The sequence below is a fragment of the Phalangium opilio genome, unplaced genomic scaffold (assembly GCF_054372755.1).
Source record: "Phalangium opilio isolate 3A_F unplaced genomic scaffold, DU_Popi_V2 ptg000042l_1, whole genome shotgun sequence".
Classification (NCBI taxonomy): Eukaryota; Metazoa; Arthropoda; class Arachnida; order Opiliones; family Phalangiidae; genus Phalangium; species Phalangium opilio.
The window spans coordinates 763,756-782,630 of NW_028324166.1; the positions used below are offsets into that span (position 1 = coordinate 763,756).

General features: G+C 39.6%; 4 protein-coding genes and 1 long non-coding RNA gene across 5 annotated transcripts; all 5 read right to left on the minus strand.

Moving 5' to 3' along the window:
* Positions 1–822: 822 nt before the first annotated feature.
* Positions 823–2,245, minus strand: LOC149678041 (uncharacterized). Its single transcript, XR_016366246.1, has 4 exons — positions 1,982–2,245; positions 1,585–1,670; positions 1,098–1,189; positions 823–1,016 (listed from the first exon to the last, which is right to left on the minus strand). It is a non-coding gene; the product is annotated as an uncharacterized LOC149678041 (long non-coding RNA).
* A 3,177-nt stretch (positions 2,246–5,422) lies between these two features.
* LOC149678042 (uncharacterized) lies at positions 5,423–6,993 on the minus strand. The gene is made up of 2 exons (XM_089837060.1): positions 5,787–6,993; positions 5,423–5,707 (listed from the first exon to the last, which is right to left on the minus strand). Exons 1-2 carry the CDS (start codon positions 6,851–6,853, stop codon positions 5,614–5,616), a joined length of 1,161 nt encoding a protein of 386 aa, XP_089693186.1. The 5' UTR covers positions 6,854–6,993; the 3' UTR covers positions 5,423–5,613.
* A 742-nt stretch (positions 6,994–7,735) lies between these two features.
* LOC149678043 (uncharacterized) lies at positions 7,736–9,501 on the minus strand. The gene is made up of 2 exons (XM_089837058.1): positions 8,047–9,501; positions 7,736–7,935 (listed from the first exon to the last, which is right to left on the minus strand). Exons 1-2 carry the CDS (start codon positions 9,252–9,254, stop codon positions 7,836–7,838), a joined length of 1,308 nt encoding a protein of 435 aa, XP_089693184.1. The 5' UTR covers positions 9,255–9,501; the 3' UTR covers positions 7,736–7,835.
* A 98-nt stretch (positions 9,502–9,599) lies between these two features.
* LOC149678044 (uncharacterized) lies at positions 9,600–11,475 on the minus strand. The gene is made up of 4 exons (XM_089837059.1): positions 11,226–11,475; positions 10,859–11,065; positions 10,050–10,790; positions 9,600–9,991 (listed from the first exon to the last, which is right to left on the minus strand). Exons 1-4 carry the CDS (start codon positions 11,354–11,356, stop codon positions 9,892–9,894), a joined length of 1,179 nt encoding a protein of 392 aa, XP_089693185.1. The 5' UTR covers positions 11,357–11,475; the 3' UTR covers positions 9,600–9,891.
* Positions 11,476–15,531: 4,056 nt separating this feature from the next.
* LOC149678045 (uncharacterized) lies at positions 15,532–18,504 on the minus strand. The gene is made up of 9 exons (XM_089836065.1): positions 18,440–18,504; positions 18,129–18,357; positions 17,810–17,982; positions 17,587–17,694; positions 17,184–17,380; positions 17,020–17,111; positions 16,735–16,945; positions 16,287–16,551; positions 15,532–15,994 (listed from the first exon to the last, which is right to left on the minus strand). The coding sequence occupies exons 1-9, from the start codon at positions 18,483–18,485 to the stop codon at positions 15,834–15,836; spliced, it is 1,482 nt and encodes a 493-aa protein (XP_089692191.1). The 5' UTR covers positions 18,486–18,504; the 3' UTR covers positions 15,532–15,833.
* Positions 18,505–18,875: the final 371 nt, after the last annotated feature.

The window sequence follows — 18,875 nt, forward strand, 5'->3', positions numbered from 1 at the left end:
CCCTGTTCGACAATAACAATTCACAAGTAACGAAAGAAATAATAGTGGTAATTTCAAAGGAGGACTTCCGAAGAAGTGTCATTCAAAGGACTACTCACCGTCGGTACTTGTACGCTTTCATGATTTCCAGGAAGTAATGGTACTTGCTAGGTTGATGCCAGAACTCTATCTTTACTTGATCCAAAAATTGCAAACCTCCTTGAATAGATAGATTTTCGTAGCGCTGGTACAAATCATCCAGGGAGTTGACTTGTCCGGGAGAATATGAACCAGCAGAACTGGCGCTTGAACAAGACGAAGATGACGACGTTGATGAAAAATCCAAGTAATTGTCCGGCTTCCACGTTGGAGAGTTATACGGGGTAAAAGATGTACTCGCTCTGTAACGGAAAACATTATTAACATCTATCTAGGCAAATGAAAGGATTGGACCATAATTGGACTGTAGCTTGAACCATAAGTTCATAAGATATGTTCCATAAGTTTGTCACTGGTTACAAACTGGAGCTTGTCATGAAGTGAGTAAGGTAGGTCATAGATTCAGGGTAAAGAGACATACGCCTGGTGAGGTGCTGCTGTCAAAGGCTTAGTAATACAGACTAAATAAGAAGATGGACTGCAAAATTAACCACCGAGTGTAGGACTTCAATTGACTCGCTTCCGTCGTTCTCGAAGTAGCTCTCACTTTTTAGCCTCTTGTGAACAGTCATACTTATGGAACACATCTCATAAATTTACGCTTCAACTTGTTTCAAATTCAACAGAAATCATCGCTTAGATTCAAGTAAAATTTAAGAAGTTGCGAGTTTTACTTACAAAGAATTATCATGGAAATTAACGTGAGACACGGAAGATACTTCAATAATTTCAACGTTGCCCGTCGTCACATCATTGGAAATTGAACTTCCAACTTCGGATGACTCCTGTATACCGTAGGAATAGAAATCCACATCTTGATCGGGTTGAAAGGTCTCGTAAAACCGGCTTAAACTAGACAATGAAGTCTCGCTCATCATCTATAAATAATTGAGAACCAAGGATGAATTGTCTCATAAAATGAAATAAAAAATTATAGAAGAACACTGTACTTGACTTACCAAAAATTCGGTATTTTCAGAGAAAAACTACAAAATTGTAACTGACTTATCGCGGTCTTAACGAATCGTGAATGTACTGAAGAAAAAAATTACTTGAAAAAGGGGGAGGTAAATGTAGATAACAACATTTCCTCTCCGCTAGAAAAAATAGGCCAAAACCCGACAAAACCCCACAATTTCATTTTAAATAAAAAAAGATCTAAAAATTAGGATCAATAAAAAATATTGATGTAGATACGCATTTTAATTATAAATAAAAATATTCAATACACATTTTTAGTCTATTCTTAAAAATAAATGAATTATCTAAGATTAAGAAGCATTTTTGTCTGCAATACGTCATGTTAAAATGCATATTAGAAATAAATTTTGATTTAAATATCTACTCAATTAAATACATATTTCTATTTATAAATTATTAGCTAAAAATATTTTTAAAGCTAGTCTCTGACCTACGGTTCAGAAAATTAAAGCGCATCGTCCATACCCAAAAGCTTTCTAAAAGCTTCGATTATTGCCGGATAATCCTTAAAAATTAGGCCAACTTTACGAAGTGTCCGGTCCTTGTCTCGCCTTGAAATTAAACCAATTTAAAAGTTCAGATGGTTTTGAAACTTATTGGTAAAAATTAAAGACAGTTCAGCCCATAAGTAGGAGCAGGAACACATACAGCTAATAGAAGTCCTTGTGTATCTAGGGGGATTTAGTGGGAGGAGCTTGACTAAATTGGGCGTGCGTCTGACCAACCAATGAAATCACAGTTAGAAAGACGTCAGAATTATGAGGCTTGACGGATAGTACTCAAGTCAGGCCCACAGAAACCGCTTAATGCGTCCTGCTAGCTGTATGTAGTCCTATTTTAAGTATGAAATTGATTTACTCACCTTCCACTTTTGTACTTGAAAATTATACTGAACAATTTCTTTAACAATAAAATATCATCTCCTGTTCCATCTTTCGCGAAATTAATCAAATTCACAGACTCCGTCACGAATGCTGCGCTAACTACTGGACTCGCGGCAACATCAGCGTCAGCGTCAATCGAAGTTCCACCATGAAATCGAGGCCTTTTTTTGAAAGGTTGCAGAAATTTTGATTTTTTTTCGGAAGTCGCAACTGCCGATGACGATGACGTGGTAGCTTTACGTCTTTGAAGTCTAAGAGGAAGCGCTCCAACGTCACTCGGGTGCAAAAATTTGTCTTTTGATTGTTCCATCGATTGCTGTGTCGCGACTTCCAGTTGTCCTTTCGACGTACCTTGTTTCTCTATCGGTTCTTTTTGAGGGGATGGCTTTAAAGTCAATTTGGTCCCGGTTCTCTTCAATTGGACCATTGACGCTGTTTGACGCGAAGAACTTGGAAATTGGCTAGGATACAGTTGACCTTTCGACGTACCTTGTTCCTCTATCAGTTCCATTTGAAGGGATTTCTTTGAAGTGAATTTGGTCCCGGTGTTCTTCAATTGTTCCGTTGATGCTGTTTGACGTGAAGTACTTGAAAACTGGGTAGGATCCAACTGTCCTTTTAACATATCTTGTTCCTCTATTGGTTCCATTTGAGGGGATTGCTTCGAAGTGCTTTCAGCTTGGGTGGTTTCCAATTGTTCCGTTGAAGCTGTTTGACGCGAGGTAGTTGCAAACTGGGTAGGATCCAGTTGTCCTTTCGAGGTACCTTGTTCCTTTATCGGTTCCATTTGAGGGGATGGATTTGAACCGACTTCCGTTTCGGTCCTCTCCAATTCTTTCTTTGACGCAAAATGCTGCGAAGTAAAAGTATGATCCAGTTGTCCTGGTGACGGAGACTGTTGCTCTATTGGTTCCGTGACTTTGGTTCCGGTGTTCTCCGATTCTTCCGTCTGCGTGGACTTAAATTGTTGCTCTATTTCCACCGTCTGCGTAGCTCGATCTTCAGTAACTGAAATTCCACTCGGCTCTAATTGTAAACTTAAATTCGGCAAAGATTCGGCAGTCATGTTTTAAAAGTAATAGTCACAAAATTGGACATAAGAGTGACGATTTTCAGTTTCAAGTAACCTTATTTACGACGTCGTCACACTTGTTGTAAAAAATAAAGATTAAAAAAAATTAAGGTTTAGGTAAATAATTAAAATTATTTACGCGCATTTCAGTATAAATAAATATTTATTTGCTTAAAAATAATTGAGCCTTTTTTATGGAAAATCATCATTTTCCTTTTCATTAAAATTACAATTCATTTTAAAACGCGAAATAATATAAACTTCGATTTAAAAAATTTTATACTTTATTTAAAAGCTTGTCTATTTTAAAATTTTATTAAGTTAAAGCTGGTCTCTGAAGGATAGTGCAGAAAAATTACAAAAACTTTTCAAACAACTTTTCAAACTTTTCGATTATTTCTGGGTAATCCTCGTACAATTTCTTAACTCTAATAATTGTCCCTTCTTTATCTCTCCTAAAAGTATAAAATTGCAATTCAAATATTAATCATAAATTAATAATAGATTCTACAAGTAAAAGACTCACCTTTCGTTCCCGTATTTGGACAATATGGCGAGAAATTTCTTATAAAATAATGGTCGATCTTTACTTCTTTCTTTCACGAAAAGGAGAAAATTCACTTCCTTGGGCCCGAAAGGTTCGCTTTCTGAACTTTCTGAATCCGACGACCTTACCGGAGGTTCTGAACCCCGACAAGATGGACCCGGGATATTCGAAACCCGACTAGACGGTCCCGGGAGGTCCGAAACCCGACATGAAGGTCCATGCAGGTCCGAAACCCGACATGAAGGTCCAGGGAGGTCCGAAACCCGACTAGACGGTCCAGGGAGGTCCCAAACCCGACATGAAGGTCCAGGGAGGTCCGAAACCCGACTAGACGGTCCAGGCAGGTCCGAAACAGGACTAGACGGTCCAGGGAGGTCCGAAACCCGACTAGACTGTCCAGGGAGGTCCGAAACCCGACTAGACTGTCCAGGGAGGTCCGAAACCCGACTAGACTGTCCAGGGAGGTCCGAAACCCGACTAGACTGTCCAGGGAGGTACGAAACAGGACTAGACGGTCCAGGGAGGTCCGAAACAGGACTAGACGGTCCAGGCAGGTCCGAAACAGGACTAGACGGTCCAGGCAGGTCCGAAACAGGACTAGACGGTCCAGGCAGGTCCGAAACAGGACTAGACGGTCCAGGCAGGTCCGAAACAGGACTAGACGGTCCAGGCAGGTCCGAAACAGGACTAGACGGTCCAGGCAGGTCCGAAACAGGACTAGACGGTCCAGGTAGGTCCGAAACAGGACTAGACGGTCCAGGGAGGTCCGAAACAGGACTAGACGGTCCAGGGAGGTCCGAAACAAGACTAGACGGTCCAGGGAGGTCCGAAACAAGACTAGACGGTCCAGGGAGGTCCGAAACAGGACTAGACGGTCCAGGAAGGTCCGAAACAGGACTAGACGGTCCAGGGAGGTCCGAAACAGGACTAGACGGTCCAGGGAGGTCCGAAACAGGACTAGACGGTCCAGGGAGGTCCGAAACAGGACTAGACGGTCCAGGGAGGTCCGAAACCCGACAAGATTGTCCCGGGTTTTGTAAGTAACCTTTGGAATTACCTTCTTCAAGGCTCGAAGTACTCCTGATAACTTTAGACTTCGTTCCAGTAGCCTCAACTTGTGATGCGGTAGCTTTACGTTTTTGAAGTCTGAGAGTAGAAGCTGCAATGTCACCAGAATGTAAAAACGTTTCCTTGGACTCTTCTGTCGAGGAGGATTTCTGACTAATGGTCTGGGCTGTGTTTGTTTCTAATTGTTCCGTTGACGCAGTTTGCTTTTTACTGATTGCAAACTGGGTATTATCCAGTTGTCCTGACGAAGTAGATTTCTCCTCCATTTCCTCTGTTGGCTCTAATTGCACGCTTAAATTCGGCAAAGACTCTCCACTCATTTTCTAAAAGTGACAGTAAACTGCGGATGAGTTGGCTAACAAGCTAAAGCGAAAGTATGAAAATTGGCGCAAAGGCAAGGTCACGATGACAGCTTTATATTTCTGGTGACCTTAATCACATTGTCATTCTCTCTCGTGGGTGGATCCTAAGTTTTAGAATTATCAACTTACCAAAATTGGGGTTTAAAGACTTAGTTTTAGAAACGAACTTTTCAATGATAAATTCTGCAACTGACTGCTTCAATATTCTCTGCCATTGTGAATAATTTGAATTGAAAATATGTAGAAAATAAACAAACAAAAAATATATTAAGAGTCTCCAAAATAAATGGCCTAATTATTAAATAAAAACTTTATTTCAAATGTCATGTACTTAATTTTTAAAAAAAAAATTTAAAAGATTAAGACACCGACTGAGCAGTTATTTATTTTTCAATAAAAATATGATACATTCATTTTAAAATATGAAGTAGAAATTTTGAATTACATATTTTCTATTTTAATCAAAACATTTCTCTATTTAAAAATTACCAGTAGCTTAAAGAAAGAAATTAAAGCTAGACTCTGAGCGACAATGTAAAAAATTAAAGCATATCCTGCATCTTATTCATCCAAAAACGTTCTGAAAGCGTTGATTATTTCTGGATAATCCTTAAAACATCTTTGAAGCTGAAGAAGTTTCTCAAGTTTTTCTCGCCTTAAAATGACAAATTTTCATGTTTTATACCTAGGAATATAATTATAAAGTCCATGATATTGATACAAGTGCGACTCACCTCGCGCATATGTACTCGTGAAATATCTGGACGAATGTCCTGTATAATGGTACGGCGTCTCCGAACATTGTTTTCACTATATTGAGGAAAACCTCCGTTTCGCTTACGAACGATAATCTTCCAAAACTCGCGGCACCCCTCCAAGAAGGTTTCGGGAGGTTCGAGCCACGATAAAAAGGTCCCGGGAGGCTCGAGCAACGAGAAGAAGGTCCCGGGAGGCTCGAACCGCGAGAAGAAGGTCCCGGGAGGCTCGAACCGCGAGAAGAAGGTCCCGGGAGGCTCGAACCGCGAGAAGAAGGTCCCGGGAGGCTCGAACCGCGACAAGAAGGTCCCGGGAGGCTCGAACCGCGAGAAGAAGGTCCCGGGAGGCTCGAACCGCGAGAAGAAGGTCCCGGGAGGCTCGAACCGCGAGAAGAAGGTCCCGGGAGGCTCGAACCGCGAGAAGAAGGTCCCGGGAGGCTCGAACCGCGAGAAGAAGGTCCCGGGAGGCTCGAACCGCGAGAAGAAGGTCCCGGGAGGCTCGAACCGCGAGAAGAAGGTCCCGGGAGGCTCGAACCGCGAGAAGAAGGTCCCGGGAGGTCCAAACCACGAGAAGAAGGTCCCGGGAGGTCCAAACCACGAGAAGAAGGTCCCGGGAGATCCAAACCACGAGAAGAAGGTCCCGGGAGATCCGAACTACGAGAAGAAGGTCCCGGGAGGTTCGAACCACGAGAAGAAGGTCCCGGGATGTCCAAACCACGAGAAGATGGTCCCGGGAGGTCCAAAGCACAAGAAGAATGTTCCGGGAGGTTAGTAGTGGAAATTTGATGAAGTCTCGGTCTTTTATCAGGAGGTGTAGGACCTGGTGACGTGGTTGCTTGACGTCTATTATTAACTCTAGGAGAAATAACTCCGACATCACTCGAGTGCAGAAATGCGCTGATCTCCAAAGGTTCCGTTTGCGTAGATTGATCCGCTATCGGTGCACTCGTGGTATAATTCACTTGCCCTCGCAGCGTAGAATGTTCCTCCGAAGTAGACACTACATCTTCATCTTCGTCAAAAATTGTCAAAGGCTTTCGGCTCATTTTCTAAAAGTGATAGAAAACTCAAAAAGATTTGTCTCGGTTTACGAGTTAAGTGAATAATAGTAATTGACAACAAAGACAAGGACATGATGACGATAGAGTTCTCGATTGATGAACCAAGGCCCTTTTCAGACGATACAATTTTTGACTCCACTAGATGGGTCAAAAAGTTGAGTCAGCAAAACTTGGACAGTATTGATCAATTTATAATTTGGTGATTCAACTTGCAATCCAACTTCTGTTCACACGTTTCAACTAGTTTACTCACCCTATTGGTGTCTCAAGGTAGGCACTTGGGAACTTAATTATTTAATACCTATACTAGAAATTCACGGACAATAACGCTTTAATTGCGTGCGTAAAAGTCGAATTAATCAAATGGTTAAAATCTCGAAAATTCTATCGAAAGTGAAGGATTTATAAACTATCCTCTTACCAAAAATCGAGCGTGAAGACTGAACGGCCTTCGTTTTTGCTGCGAACTGTCCAGTGGTAAATGCTGCAACTGACTGCTTTAAATTACGATGCCATTATGAATCAGTTGAATTGAACATGGGTGGAAAATTAAAATAAATACTGCTCCTCTTCGACAAACAAAAAATAGTCCAAAATTAGGCCAAGGTCAATTAAATAATTAAAAACACATTTCAAATATCTGCTTTAATTTAGTTTTGTAAAAAATATTCTCTAGAGCATTAAGATTTTGGTAATTTAAAATATTTACGGACAGATTTTGACTTTTCCGTTCACCAAAAATTAAACCAAATAACCCCAAAATTAGGTAAAGGTTTAATTAATAATCAAAACATAATTTCAAAACTTTCTACCGCTTTATTTCGATTTTGTAAAAAAGAAAATATCTAGAAGATTAATATTTTATTACATAATTAAAATATCCGAGCACTTTTTAACTTAAATGGATTAAGATTATTTTTTGGGTTATATATTTTCCATTCAAATAAAAACTAATAGCTAATAGAGATTAATCGTCTTTATTCAAACACTTTTCAAGGTCAACGACTAGGTCAGGATAATCCTTGAAGATTTTCCTAAATTTCCGAAGGGTTTCGTCTTTATCTCTCCTTCAAAAACAAATTTACATAATATGATATACTTAACAATTTAAGTACGAATTACAATTATAAAATTAAGAAATCTATAATTAAAAAGTATGAAAATGTATAGTGACTCACTTGCCGCTTCTGTATTTAGACAGACTGTTGATAAATTTCTGATACAAGGATTTGTCACCTCCGATTCTCAATTTCACTAACTGAATCATTTTCCAAATATCAACACCCGACGAATGTCTCGGAATGTTCGAAATTTGCCAGTTGGAACCTTGAGGACTTGAAGAAGCCGAAGAAGTTTCCGGTATATTGGAAACACGCCAAGAAGGTCCCGGTAGATTTGAAACATGCCAGGATGATCCCGCTTGTGGAGCGCTTGTGAAACTACCTTCTTCAGAGCTAGAAGTCGTTTCGGAAGTTTGATCTGGTGATGACGTAGCTTCAGGTCTTTGAAGTCTAGGAGGAAAAGCTCCTACTTCACTTGGGTGCAAAAAAGTGTCCTTCGATTGTGCCCTCGATTGTGTTGCGACTTCAAGCTGGACATTATCCAGCTGTCCCGGCGACGTAACTTGTTCCTCTACTGGTTCCATTTGATGGGATTGCTCTGAAACGACTTTGGTTCCAGTTGTCTCTAACTGTTCCGTTGCCGTTAATTGCTTTGCAGATAGATCTATTGGCTCAAGTTGAGGGGATTGCTCTGAAGCAACTCCGGTACCGGATGTCTCTAATTGTTCCATTGACGCGAATTGTTGTGTAGATTGATCCTCTATTGGTTCCATTTGAGGGGATTTCTCTGAAGCAACTTCGGTACCGGATGTCTCTAATTGTTCCGTTGACGCTAATTGCTGTGAATATTGATCCTGTACTGGTTCCATTTGAGAGGATTGCTCTGAAGCCACTTCGGTTCCGGTTGTCTCCAATTGTTCCATTGACGCTAATTGCTGTGTAGATTGATCCTCTATTGGTTCCATTTGAGGGGATTGCTCTGAAGCGACTTTATCCGTCTCCATAGATTGCGGCGAACTGATTTGAGATACATTGGTCTCCAATTGCTCCGTTCGCGTAGTTGGATCAGTGTTAGGTTCCAGTTGTGTCGACGACGTAGATAATTCCTCTATTTCTTCTGTCTGCGTAGATTGCTGGGAAGTGATTTCATATACATAGGTCTCCAATTGTTCCGTTTGCGTAGATTGATCAGTGGTAAGGTTCAGTTGTCCTGACGACGTAGATCGTTCCTCTATTTGTTCTGTCTGCATACCTTGATCCGCAGTTACTGCAGACATGATAAGTTGTAGTCGTCCGCTTGAAGTCGGTAAAGACTCTCCACTCATGTTTAAAGCTGATCGAAAACTGAAGACGATTTGCTTTACAATTAAAGTGATTGTTGAAAAATTGTCGCGAAAACAAAATCGTGATGACGATATTCTATCGCCCGTGACTTTATTCACAGAAGCGTGAGAGACTCTAATGCTGAACTTTCCTTAACCAACTCAAAAACAGGCTTGAAGACTAAATGATCTCAGCGTTGTCTAGCAAAAACTGTTTAATGATAACTACAGTAACCGAGTTCTTTCAATTTATTTGCCTTTATGACTTATTTGAATGGAAAATAAATATCCCTCCGCACCGCTGAGAAAAAAATAGTGCGAATCACGAATTATGAATTAAAAAACACATTTTAAAATTTTGCTTTCGCTTTATTTTGTGTTTGTAAAGTTTAGGTAAATAATTTGACATATCCTTTTATAGTTACTTTAATTTCAATATAAATTAATATATTTTTAGTTTACCTCAATATTGAGTAGGAATTGGTTTTTCTTCAAAATTATCACGAAGTCATTTTAAAACGCGAATTAAAAGCAATTTTGATTTAAATATATTTACTCGATTTAAAATTATTTTGTATTTAAATATTATTAAATAAAAAGACTTAAGCTAGTCTCTGACCGACATATTATATAATTAAAGTCACATATCTTGACTCAAGAACTTTCTAAACGCCTCAATTATTTCGGGATAATCTTTGAAAGTTTCTTCGGCTTTTCGAAGCGTCCTTTCTTTATGTCGCCTTCAAAAAGTTCCAAATTAAACGTAATAAACTTAAGAAAGTACGAAATGTAACTCACCTTCCGCTTCTGAACTTGGAAAATATCTTGAGAAATCTCCTAAACAGTTTCTCTTGGTCTCCAATTCTCTCTTTCACGAATCTAAAGAAATCTGTTTCCTCTGTCATGAATGTTACTCTTTCTGAACTTGCGGCATCCGAAGGAATAGACCATGAAACCGCCGGAAGGTCTGAGACATTCGTAAAAGGTCCAGGGAGGTCCGAAACCCGCTTAGAAGAAGAAGGTCCAGCTTGGTCCGGAACCCGCTGAGAAGATGAAGGTCCGGCTTGGTCCGAAACCCGCTTAGAAGAAGAGCGTCCGGCTTGGTCCGAAACCCGCTTAGAAGAACTTCTCGGAGAGTGGCTCGTGACACGCTTGGCAGAAGTAAGACTTGGGGCGTTCGTCTGAGGTCCATGAAGTTTCGGCTGTTTCTTTAAAGGTTTTTGAACGCTCAGCTTTGATTTGACAACCTGATCTGTACGAAGCTCTGGTGACGCGGTAGCTTTACGTCTTCCAAGTCTGGAAGGACGAGCTCCAACGTCACCTGGGTGCAAAAAAGTGTCCGGTAATGGTTCAGTCGACGTAGATGACTTAGTCTCGGCTGGAGTCGCGGTGGATGACCTAGACTGCTGTGTAGCGACTAAATCTGCGATCTGCTGCAGTTGTTCTATCGACAGAGATTGCTGCGCAGTGTTAAGATCAGGATGTTCTGGCGATGTAAATTCACTCGAACCCTCAAAACATAAACTTTGGATAGAGGTACTAGAAAATAAAAGCCATATAGAATCGTGGTTTGTAAGACACTTCATTACACAAAATTATCAGCTTACAAGATTCTAGGAATTTTTGGAAATGCTTCCTCAAAAGGTGGATAGGTAAATTCAAATTGTTCAGTGCTTTGACGACTATTTCCCGGTTGGCTCAAAGATTGGCTTTGAACACTGGTTCTCGGTTCAAACAAATCTTGAGAACTTTGAACAAGATGTTTAGTTGGTGAAGTTTGCTGAGCATCACTGAGCAGCGGGTCATATGAAATACTGGGGTGATACGGAATATAAATGAAAGTGTAGGGAAAATTAAATTAATTATGTGATGTGGCTCGGATTTAAAAATTAACTTAATCAATGAATAGAAACACTATGCCTATATATTATATCTGAGCCACACTGTTTAGGCAATGAAACGAAACTTATTTACTCTAAAACAGGAGTATCTTCTTCGTCAGGTGAAGTTTCTGGCAATTCTTCAATAGTTTCTAAGGTCATTACGAAAGAGTATCCCTGGCGTTGTCTCCTAGATTTGGAACTCTGCCCTGATTGCACGCCCATGCTTGAACTTTGGTCCGATTGGTCAACATTTTGCACAGAGGAGCTTTGAAATGGCGGAGTCGATCCTGCGATGCCTGCCTCTTGCGCAGCTAATGCCAAGAGGTCTGCGTCTTGCGCAGTGGGTGCCGAGGGGCCTACTTGATCAGCGTGCTCTTGTTCCAATGGACCTACTTGATCAGCGTGCTCTAGTTCCAATGGACCTACTTGATCAGCGTGCTCTAGTTCCAATGGACCTACTTGATCAGCGTGCTCTAGTTCCAATGGACCTACTTGATCAGCGTGCTCTTGTTCCAATGGACCTACTTGATCAGCGTGCTCTTGTTCCAATGGACCTACTTGATCAGCGTGCTCTTGTTCCAATGGACCTACTTGATCAGCGTGCTCTTGTTCCAATGGACCTACTTGATCAGCGTGCTCTTGTTCCAATGGACCTACTTGATCAGCGTGCTCTTGTTCCAATGGACCTACTTGATCAGCGTGCTCTTGTTCCAATGGATTTACTGGATTAGCGTGCTCTTGTTCCAATGGATTTACTGGATTAGCGTGCTCTTGTTCCAATGGATTTACTGGATTAGCGTGCTCTTGTTCCAATGGATTTACTGGATTAGCGTGCTCTTGTTGCAATGGATTTAGTAGATTAGGGTCGTCTAGTCCAAATAGATTTGCTAGATTAAGGTCGTCTAGTTCCAATAGATTTGCTAGATTAGGGACGTCTTGTTCCAATAGATTTGCTGGATTAGGGACGTCTAGTTCCAATAGATTTACTAGATCAGCGTGCTCTAGTTCCAATGGAAATACTTGATCAGCGTGCTCTAGTTCCAATGGAAATACTTGATCAGCGTGCTCTAGTTCCAATGGAAATACTTGATCAGCGTGCTCTAGTTCCAATGGAAATACTTGATCAGCGTGCTCTAGTTCCAATGGAAATACTTGATCAGCGTGCTCTAGTTCCAATGGAAATACTTGATCAGCGTGCTCTTGTTCCAATGGAAATACTTGATCAGCGTGCTCTTGTTCCAATGGAATTACTTGATCAGCGTGCTCTTGTTCCAATGGAATTACTAGATCAGCGTGCTCTAGTTCTAATGGAAATACTTGATCAGCGTGCTCTTGCTCCAATGGAAATACTTGACCAGCGTGCTCTTGTTCCAATGGAATTACTTGATCAGCGTGCTCTAGTTCCAATGGTGTTATTTCACCACCTTGTAGCGACTCAGATTCCCCTTCGTCGGTAGAACTCATGATTTCTATATTAAATTATTCTAAATAGGAATGGAATTCCGGCGTTATTTCACGAAATACTATTAAAAGTTATTTATTCAAAATAAATACCTTCTTAATTCAGTCGATAAATTAGAAAGAGACCCGATATTTACGAGAAATTCAACTTAACGAGTCTCTGATTAAATTACCGTTTACAGTGAGCTAAAAAGAACCACAACGGAGTACAGTACAAGAGTAGGTTTTTAGACTAAGATAAAAATTCCAATTATTTAATGATTCAAAAACGATTTTCATTAAACCTAAAAAATACTTTAACTCAAACAAATATCAACTATTGTAAAAAATATATACATATTTTAGTAGAAACCCTCGATATAAGCCTAATTCTGTAGTCTCTGAGAAGCTTGGAAGACATAGGCCTAAAGTTTGTTTATCAGTAAGAATTTAAACTTTTCTGTCCAAGCCAAGTGACCTTTATTTTTTTACGAATTTTCATTTTAACCTTCTTAAATATCAAATGGTGTAAGTATGAAGTAATCAAGGACGATATGCCAGTAAACAATGGAGACAGACAAATAATAGTAGTAATGTAAATTTTTACGGGTGATTTTTTACTAGTGTTTGAAATTGGGGATTCAATGGCTATTTTCAATACGACGCTGTCATATCTATATCTCACAAAATGGAGACTTATCATGGACTCAAACTTCCGTGACGTGTAGTGAAGCCGCTGATAGCCTAAGTCAAAGTTGTCAGTATAGTTGCTACAATTTACATGTGAAATTTACGCAGTCAATGTATTTCAATTCAAAATAATAAATTTTATATTTTATATTTGTGCTCAGACTTTTATTTGATTTTGTAAAATGTTTTTACAAATTATGCATTTTTCTAATATTTTTACAAATAAAGATGATTTTTGTTCCATAAAGAATGGAAGATACACCATGCCCTGGTTTTTACGTTACATCTTTGATTATAATTGATACTTTAAATAAATACTTAATTTATTTAAAAATATATAAAATTATTTAAGACATTAATTACTCAAATGATTAAAATTTCCTATTTCTCTTCGATTTCAAAATGCTCTCGTCTACCGATTGATCCCCGCTTTGTCCAGAGGCTGAGGCTTGTTCCTGATCGGTTACTTCATCTCGCGATTGATTAAGGCAAATATTTCGGATTCTATCGCGGTCTCTAACTTCTCTTAGTCTATTAAGGTTAGTTCGAATTCGACTTCGACTTTGTCTCGAGCGAGAATTCCTCATCGCACCTTCATCAAATGGGTTATTCAGATAGTACTGAAGTACGCCACAACTTTTATCTTCATCATAGACAGGAATATTCGAAGCCGATTGATCCAAATGACGAGAAAAAGAAGTCTCTAATGCTTGTCCCAGTTGGCTTGATCGTCTTTGTGACGTGTCACGTTCAAATTGACCCCGAGCTGAGAATAACGTTTCTGATTGGTTGAAACGTAGTTCGCGGCGTTGATGTCCTGACGCTTGATCACGAGTTGGGATGTCTGCTTTGTGAAGTTGAGATAATACAAGAAATGGCACCGGTACCTGACTGCGACCAGGAGTGGTGGTGACACTCCTTGGGTAAGTGGTTAGTGGTTCAGGTTGATTAATAATACTAGCTCTTGATTGGTCCAACTCCATTGAACTCGCATCCGGTTGGTTAGGAAGTTGGGGTCCAAACGAGGCCGACTGAAGACCCTCTGTTAAAGGAGTTTGACCAGTGAAACGGAAATGCGATTGGCTTTGATTAACGTTGGCTCTAGACTGATCAAACTGGAACGTGAAAGGTTCCGAAGATTGATGAGCTGTTTGTTGTCCAGTAATTTCAGCTGATGAATCAGACACGAAGTCCAATGCCTTTTGGTCCGAACTTTGTAACGGCGTTTCAGTCTCAACACTGAAAGGTGCAGGAGGAGATTGGGTTGGATGTGGACTTCGTTCTGTGGTCAGTTGAGGTACAACTGGTGGAGGACAATTTTCGTTATTGGGGTTTGGTACTACCTCCAGTTGATTCCAATCCACTACCTTTTCGAGCTCGCTAAAATGGTTTAAGTATTACATAATGTTAAAACCTGAGTTTATGAATTTTTTTTAACTAAACCCCGTCCATCTTCCTATTTAGTCTGTTCTAAGCCTTTGACAGCGCCTGACAAGGCGTCGCTTTACCTCGAATCTATGACCTACCTCAATCACTTCGTAACAAGCTCTCAGTAACCAGTGACAAACTCATGGAACATATGTTATGAAGTTATGGTAGGACTTACCTTTCTTGATCAAGACGCATTCTTTGCAAGGCATAACTAAGCGACGTATCTTCTTGAGATTGATTCCTCGATGGATTATCGGAATCGGTATCGTCAGAAACGACAAAGAACTCTGTCGATTGATCGAGGTCGCTTGGTGGACTTAATTCCATGGGTTGCAGAACATGTGTTTTTCGATCCGGAGTCAGTTTCTTCTCATTCTTACGTTTCATTCTCTTAACAATTGCCGCGATTAAGTGTTTGAAAGTGTATATTTAATGGCAATACGATGACGGAATCAAGTTGTCTTAACGAGAAACGGATAAAGACTGACGAATTTTATTTCAAATATAGTTTAAAAATAAATTAATTAAGGCTTATCAATTTTGATTTTTTAAATTTAATGCTAGGTGTCTCTATAGTCCTTGAGAGTCTTGATTTTCCTATTGAAAAGGATTTTTTAAACTCTTAATAGGTAACTGTTACGTAATTTTGAAGTTTACCCGCTTTAAAGCTGCTTTCAACTTTAGCAGCCAATTTACCTCAGCAAACGGTTTTCAGTCTGGTCTGGAGTATAGTATTTGAGCGGTTAGAAAATATTGAGGATTTCTAAGTTGCTCAAAGGATACTTTAATTATTTTAAATAAAAAACTAAATAAATTTTGTGAAAGGCGGATGGATACACGTGTTAAATCTCCTTCGAGAGGAAAGTAGTGTTGATCAAGTTATTGAATATAATCCTATTTTAAATTCGCTGGCACCATGTAGTAATATTATATGATACCATAAAACTACTCATCTACTTTAAACATTACATTTATTCATTCAGGCCTACATAGTTGTTATTTTGAAGTAACGAAATTTTCTTTTAAAATTGACACTTTATTGTTGGCGTAAAAAACCTTAGATACATATAGGATAATATTTCTTAAATTACACCATACATTAAATTAAAACAAATGAGCACTAAAATATTTTTGAAATTCAACGAATTGATATTTTGTTCAAGGGTGATTTCTGCTTACGTTTCTCATCACTCACTTCGGGGAAGCAGTCCCACAACCGAATCGTCTCGTCCGCTGATACACTGACGAGGAACGCGTCACCCGGCGATAGGCACAAAGACAATACCCTGTCCACGTGACCTGTAATGACCATTTAAATATTCGCCTCACTTTGAATGCACTTAAGGCCAAATTGGTTTTATCAGAAGGGGGTAATTGAAGTTACTACTTTAGTTATGTAACATGATTCTTCCCAGGCTGACCCTTTTGTTAACGTGGGGTGAATTCTATCACTGTTTGGTACTAAATCCTCAGCAATCAATCAACCCACAAACCTTGATTGTCTTGCTCCAAATGTTAAGGGATGTTGGGATGAATCATGTTACAATTACGCCGCTTTGTGGTAGGTACACTTCTGGTTTTATTAATTTACCGAGTAGGTTTCCTATGAGACTTAAGGACGGGTAACTCCAAAAGGATATCTTGAAATCAGGATGAGCGTGTGCCGTTATGATCTCTTTCCTATTGGCCGGCCAGACCAGATCACATATTTGCGAACCAGTCTCTTCGGCATGACTGGTGACATCGTTTATCGTCATGTTAAGAGTCTTTTGCAATTCCCAAACTCTTAATTTCTGGTCCTTCAAACCTCCTCCCGTTACGAAGACTCTGTTGCTCCATGGACACCATGACATAGCCTAAATTAAATATCCAAAAAGATCAGTCACTCTCCAGCAAGTGTCCTATATACTTATGGAAAATTATGATATGGTCTTTGTCTACATTTAAAGTAGCCGTTTATTGCATGGCTATAGTACAAGTACAGCACTAATACGACATGAGGACAATTACTTGAAGAATATTTAACTAGGGGATTTTACCTTAACAGCTGCAGTATGGAAGTCGGTGACTTTAAGAACGGTTTTCTTAAATCCACGGTACAATTGAACAGTACCGCAACTGGAGCCGACCAATAGAAACAATCCATTCGGAGACCATTTCAAACCACAGACAATATCGTCGCCATTTTTGACTTTGACCACGCTTTTATCGACCACATTGGAATGATGTATGAATCCCAATGCGTCCGCACTGATCCATTAATAAGTTGTAATATCACGATACTTCTATGGAATACCTAAATAGTTCAGGTTGTGGTTGCCTACCTGGTAATGTAACTCTTGTTCCAAGATAATGCAGTGACATATTCGTTGTGCTTAGTTAAGATTCCTTGGTACTTCAACTTTTCATCAAAAAACTACATAAATATTAAAGCAATATATACATATAACAATGCAAACAGCAACGCCCATCCTTAGACCTCTCTCACGTGCAACTGTCCAGTTCTGGTTCCGGCGGCCAATAACTTTCCATCTTGACTCCATTTGACGCCACTTACTTCGTTCAATATCAATGGCGATTCGAATAATTCAGACGTTTCGCCAGTAGTGATATCCCACAGGAAGATCTGGTCGTGCAAAGCGGCCGCTAGGTAAGCGCTCTTACCCCAGTCAACAGAGTTTGAAACTAAAACCGTAATCTTTGTCAAATACCGAGTGTTCCAGAAAGTGTGGTAGCCATTTTGCCACAAGTTATGATTAGACTGCTGCATGGATGACCCCTTAAATCTAAGCTACAAAACTGTTTAAGAGAATGATTTCTAATTGAATTAAGGGGCCATCACAAAAACACTCAAATCATAACGATGGTCCTTAAATGGTTAATTATTTTACAGAAGTTGTTGACTAGTCGTGGAGCGTCCAAAATATTTTCAGCCGACGCTGGTAACCGTCTGGCTTTTCCAGGCGACTTTCTTGGTGACACTGCCTTCGACCCGGAATCTAAATTTGAATCCAATTAAAATAAATTAAATTAAAGATAATTAAATAAAAGTTATTAATCGGAATGTTAAGTAGTCTTCGCAAACTGTCCTTGAACGAAAGCACGGATACCCACTTCTCTTAGGGGACGAAAAATGCAAGACTTTCTTGAAGGTCATCATATCTTCAGTCATAGGTGATTTTTTTCGCATTTCTGATTCTTTCTTGGCGTTCTTGGACGCTGTTGATTCGCCAGTCAGGTGGTGCGAACTATACTCAAAATTGTTTACAGATCTACTAGCGATGAAACTGAAGAATTTATAGTGCGTTAGAACCCTTTAATTAATTGTGGTTCGATTCAAAAGCCAATTAAGTAATAGACCCCATAAGCACGTCTGAGGGTACCACTCTTATGAAGACCTACTCTTAATAAGCTTACGACTGAGTTCCATTACCGATCCAAGCCTTTTGACGGTGATAATGATAAGTAGTTCAAGGACTTTGAGTTGGGACTGCGTGACCTTGAAGGACTAGTTACGTAACCCGCGCTTCTGGGAACACGCGTGGGACTTATAAAGTGTGGAAAGTTCTGATGATTGGCGAAAAACTGCTTGTCGGTGGAGACGCTGGAAGGTGGTGTCGCGCAATAGGTATGAATGTTGGGAACACTGGCGCTCAAAGCGTCTAAATCCGGGATTTGAAGGTTAGGCAATAATTCTACTTTTGTCGTTGAACGGGTTGAATGAATAAACAAACGAAACCTTACCTGAAATTGGTACACTAAGACCAAGAATGTTGCGCTTCATGTTCATGACTAGTCACTCGCTATCAGGAAGTGCAGAATGAAGAAAATTTTCGATGCCCAACAGTAAGAGGATATAGCCAATAAAACGACTGACCTTTGAGACCTTATGGTTTTTGAAAATTTCTTGAATCTAGACCTATTTTAATTTTTTATAGACAAATATAGTGCCCAGCATTTTTTTATCAACTTAAATTTTGCAGAAATCACGGAAAAACGTTTTATCCACGAAATTTAGTAGTTTCTCACTGCGAATTAGTTTTTTCCTACTGTTCATATGACCTTGTGTGTTAATTGCAGAGTTCTATTTTTTGTAGGTATAAACGTCTATTTTATTTTTAAGGTGCCTTTAAAAAATAATTATATTGCACATAGGCAGATATTATATTTGTTAAGAATA

What these genes read in the sequence shown, in the direction of transcription:
- LOC149678042 (XM_089837060.1), bottom strand. Translation starts at nt 6,853, where the DNA reads ATGAGCCGAAAGCCTTTGACAATTTTTGACGAAGATGAAGATGTAGTG. An exon ending in CACGAGTACATATGCGCGAG is followed by an intron (nt 5,708 to 5,786) that starts GTGAGTCGCACT and finishes TGTCATTTTAAG; the next exon opens with GCGAGAAAAACTTGAGAAAC.
- LOC149678043 (XM_089837058.1), bottom strand. Translation starts at nt 9,254, where the DNA reads ATGAGTGGAGAGTCTTTACCGACTTCAAGCGGACGACTACAACTTATC. An exon ending in TCTAAATACAGAAGCGGCAA is followed by an intron (nt 7,936 to 8,046) that starts GTGAGTCACTAT and finishes TTGTTTTTGAAG; the next exon opens with GAGAGATAAAGACGAAACCC.
- LOC149678044 (XM_089837059.1), bottom strand. Translation starts at nt 11,356, where the DNA reads ATGGGCGTGCAATCAGGGCAGAGTTCCAAATCTAGGAGACAACGCCAG. An exon ending in GAAGATACTCCTGTTTTAGA is followed by an intron (nt 11,066 to 11,225) that starts GTAAATAAGTTT and finishes GTATCACCCCAG; the next exon opens with TATTTCATATGACCCGCTGC. An exon ending in CCAAAAATTCCTAGAATCTT is followed by an intron (nt 10,791 to 10,858) that starts GTAAGCTGATAA and finishes TTTATTTTCTAG; the next exon opens with TACCTCTATCCAAAGTTTAT.
- LOC149678045 (XM_089836065.1), bottom strand. Translation starts at nt 18,485, where the DNA reads ATGAACATGAAGCGCAACATTCTTGGTCTTAGTGTACCAATTTCAG. An exon ending in CCAGAACTGGACAGTTGCAC is followed by an intron (nt 17,112 to 17,183) that starts GTGAGAGAGGTC and finishes ATATTTATGTAG; the next exon opens with TTTTTTGATGAAAAGTTGAA. An exon ending in AACAAGAGTTACATTACCAG is followed by an intron (nt 16,946 to 17,019) that starts GTAGGCAACCAC and finishes TTAATGGATCAG; the next exon opens with TGCGGACGCATTGGGATTCA.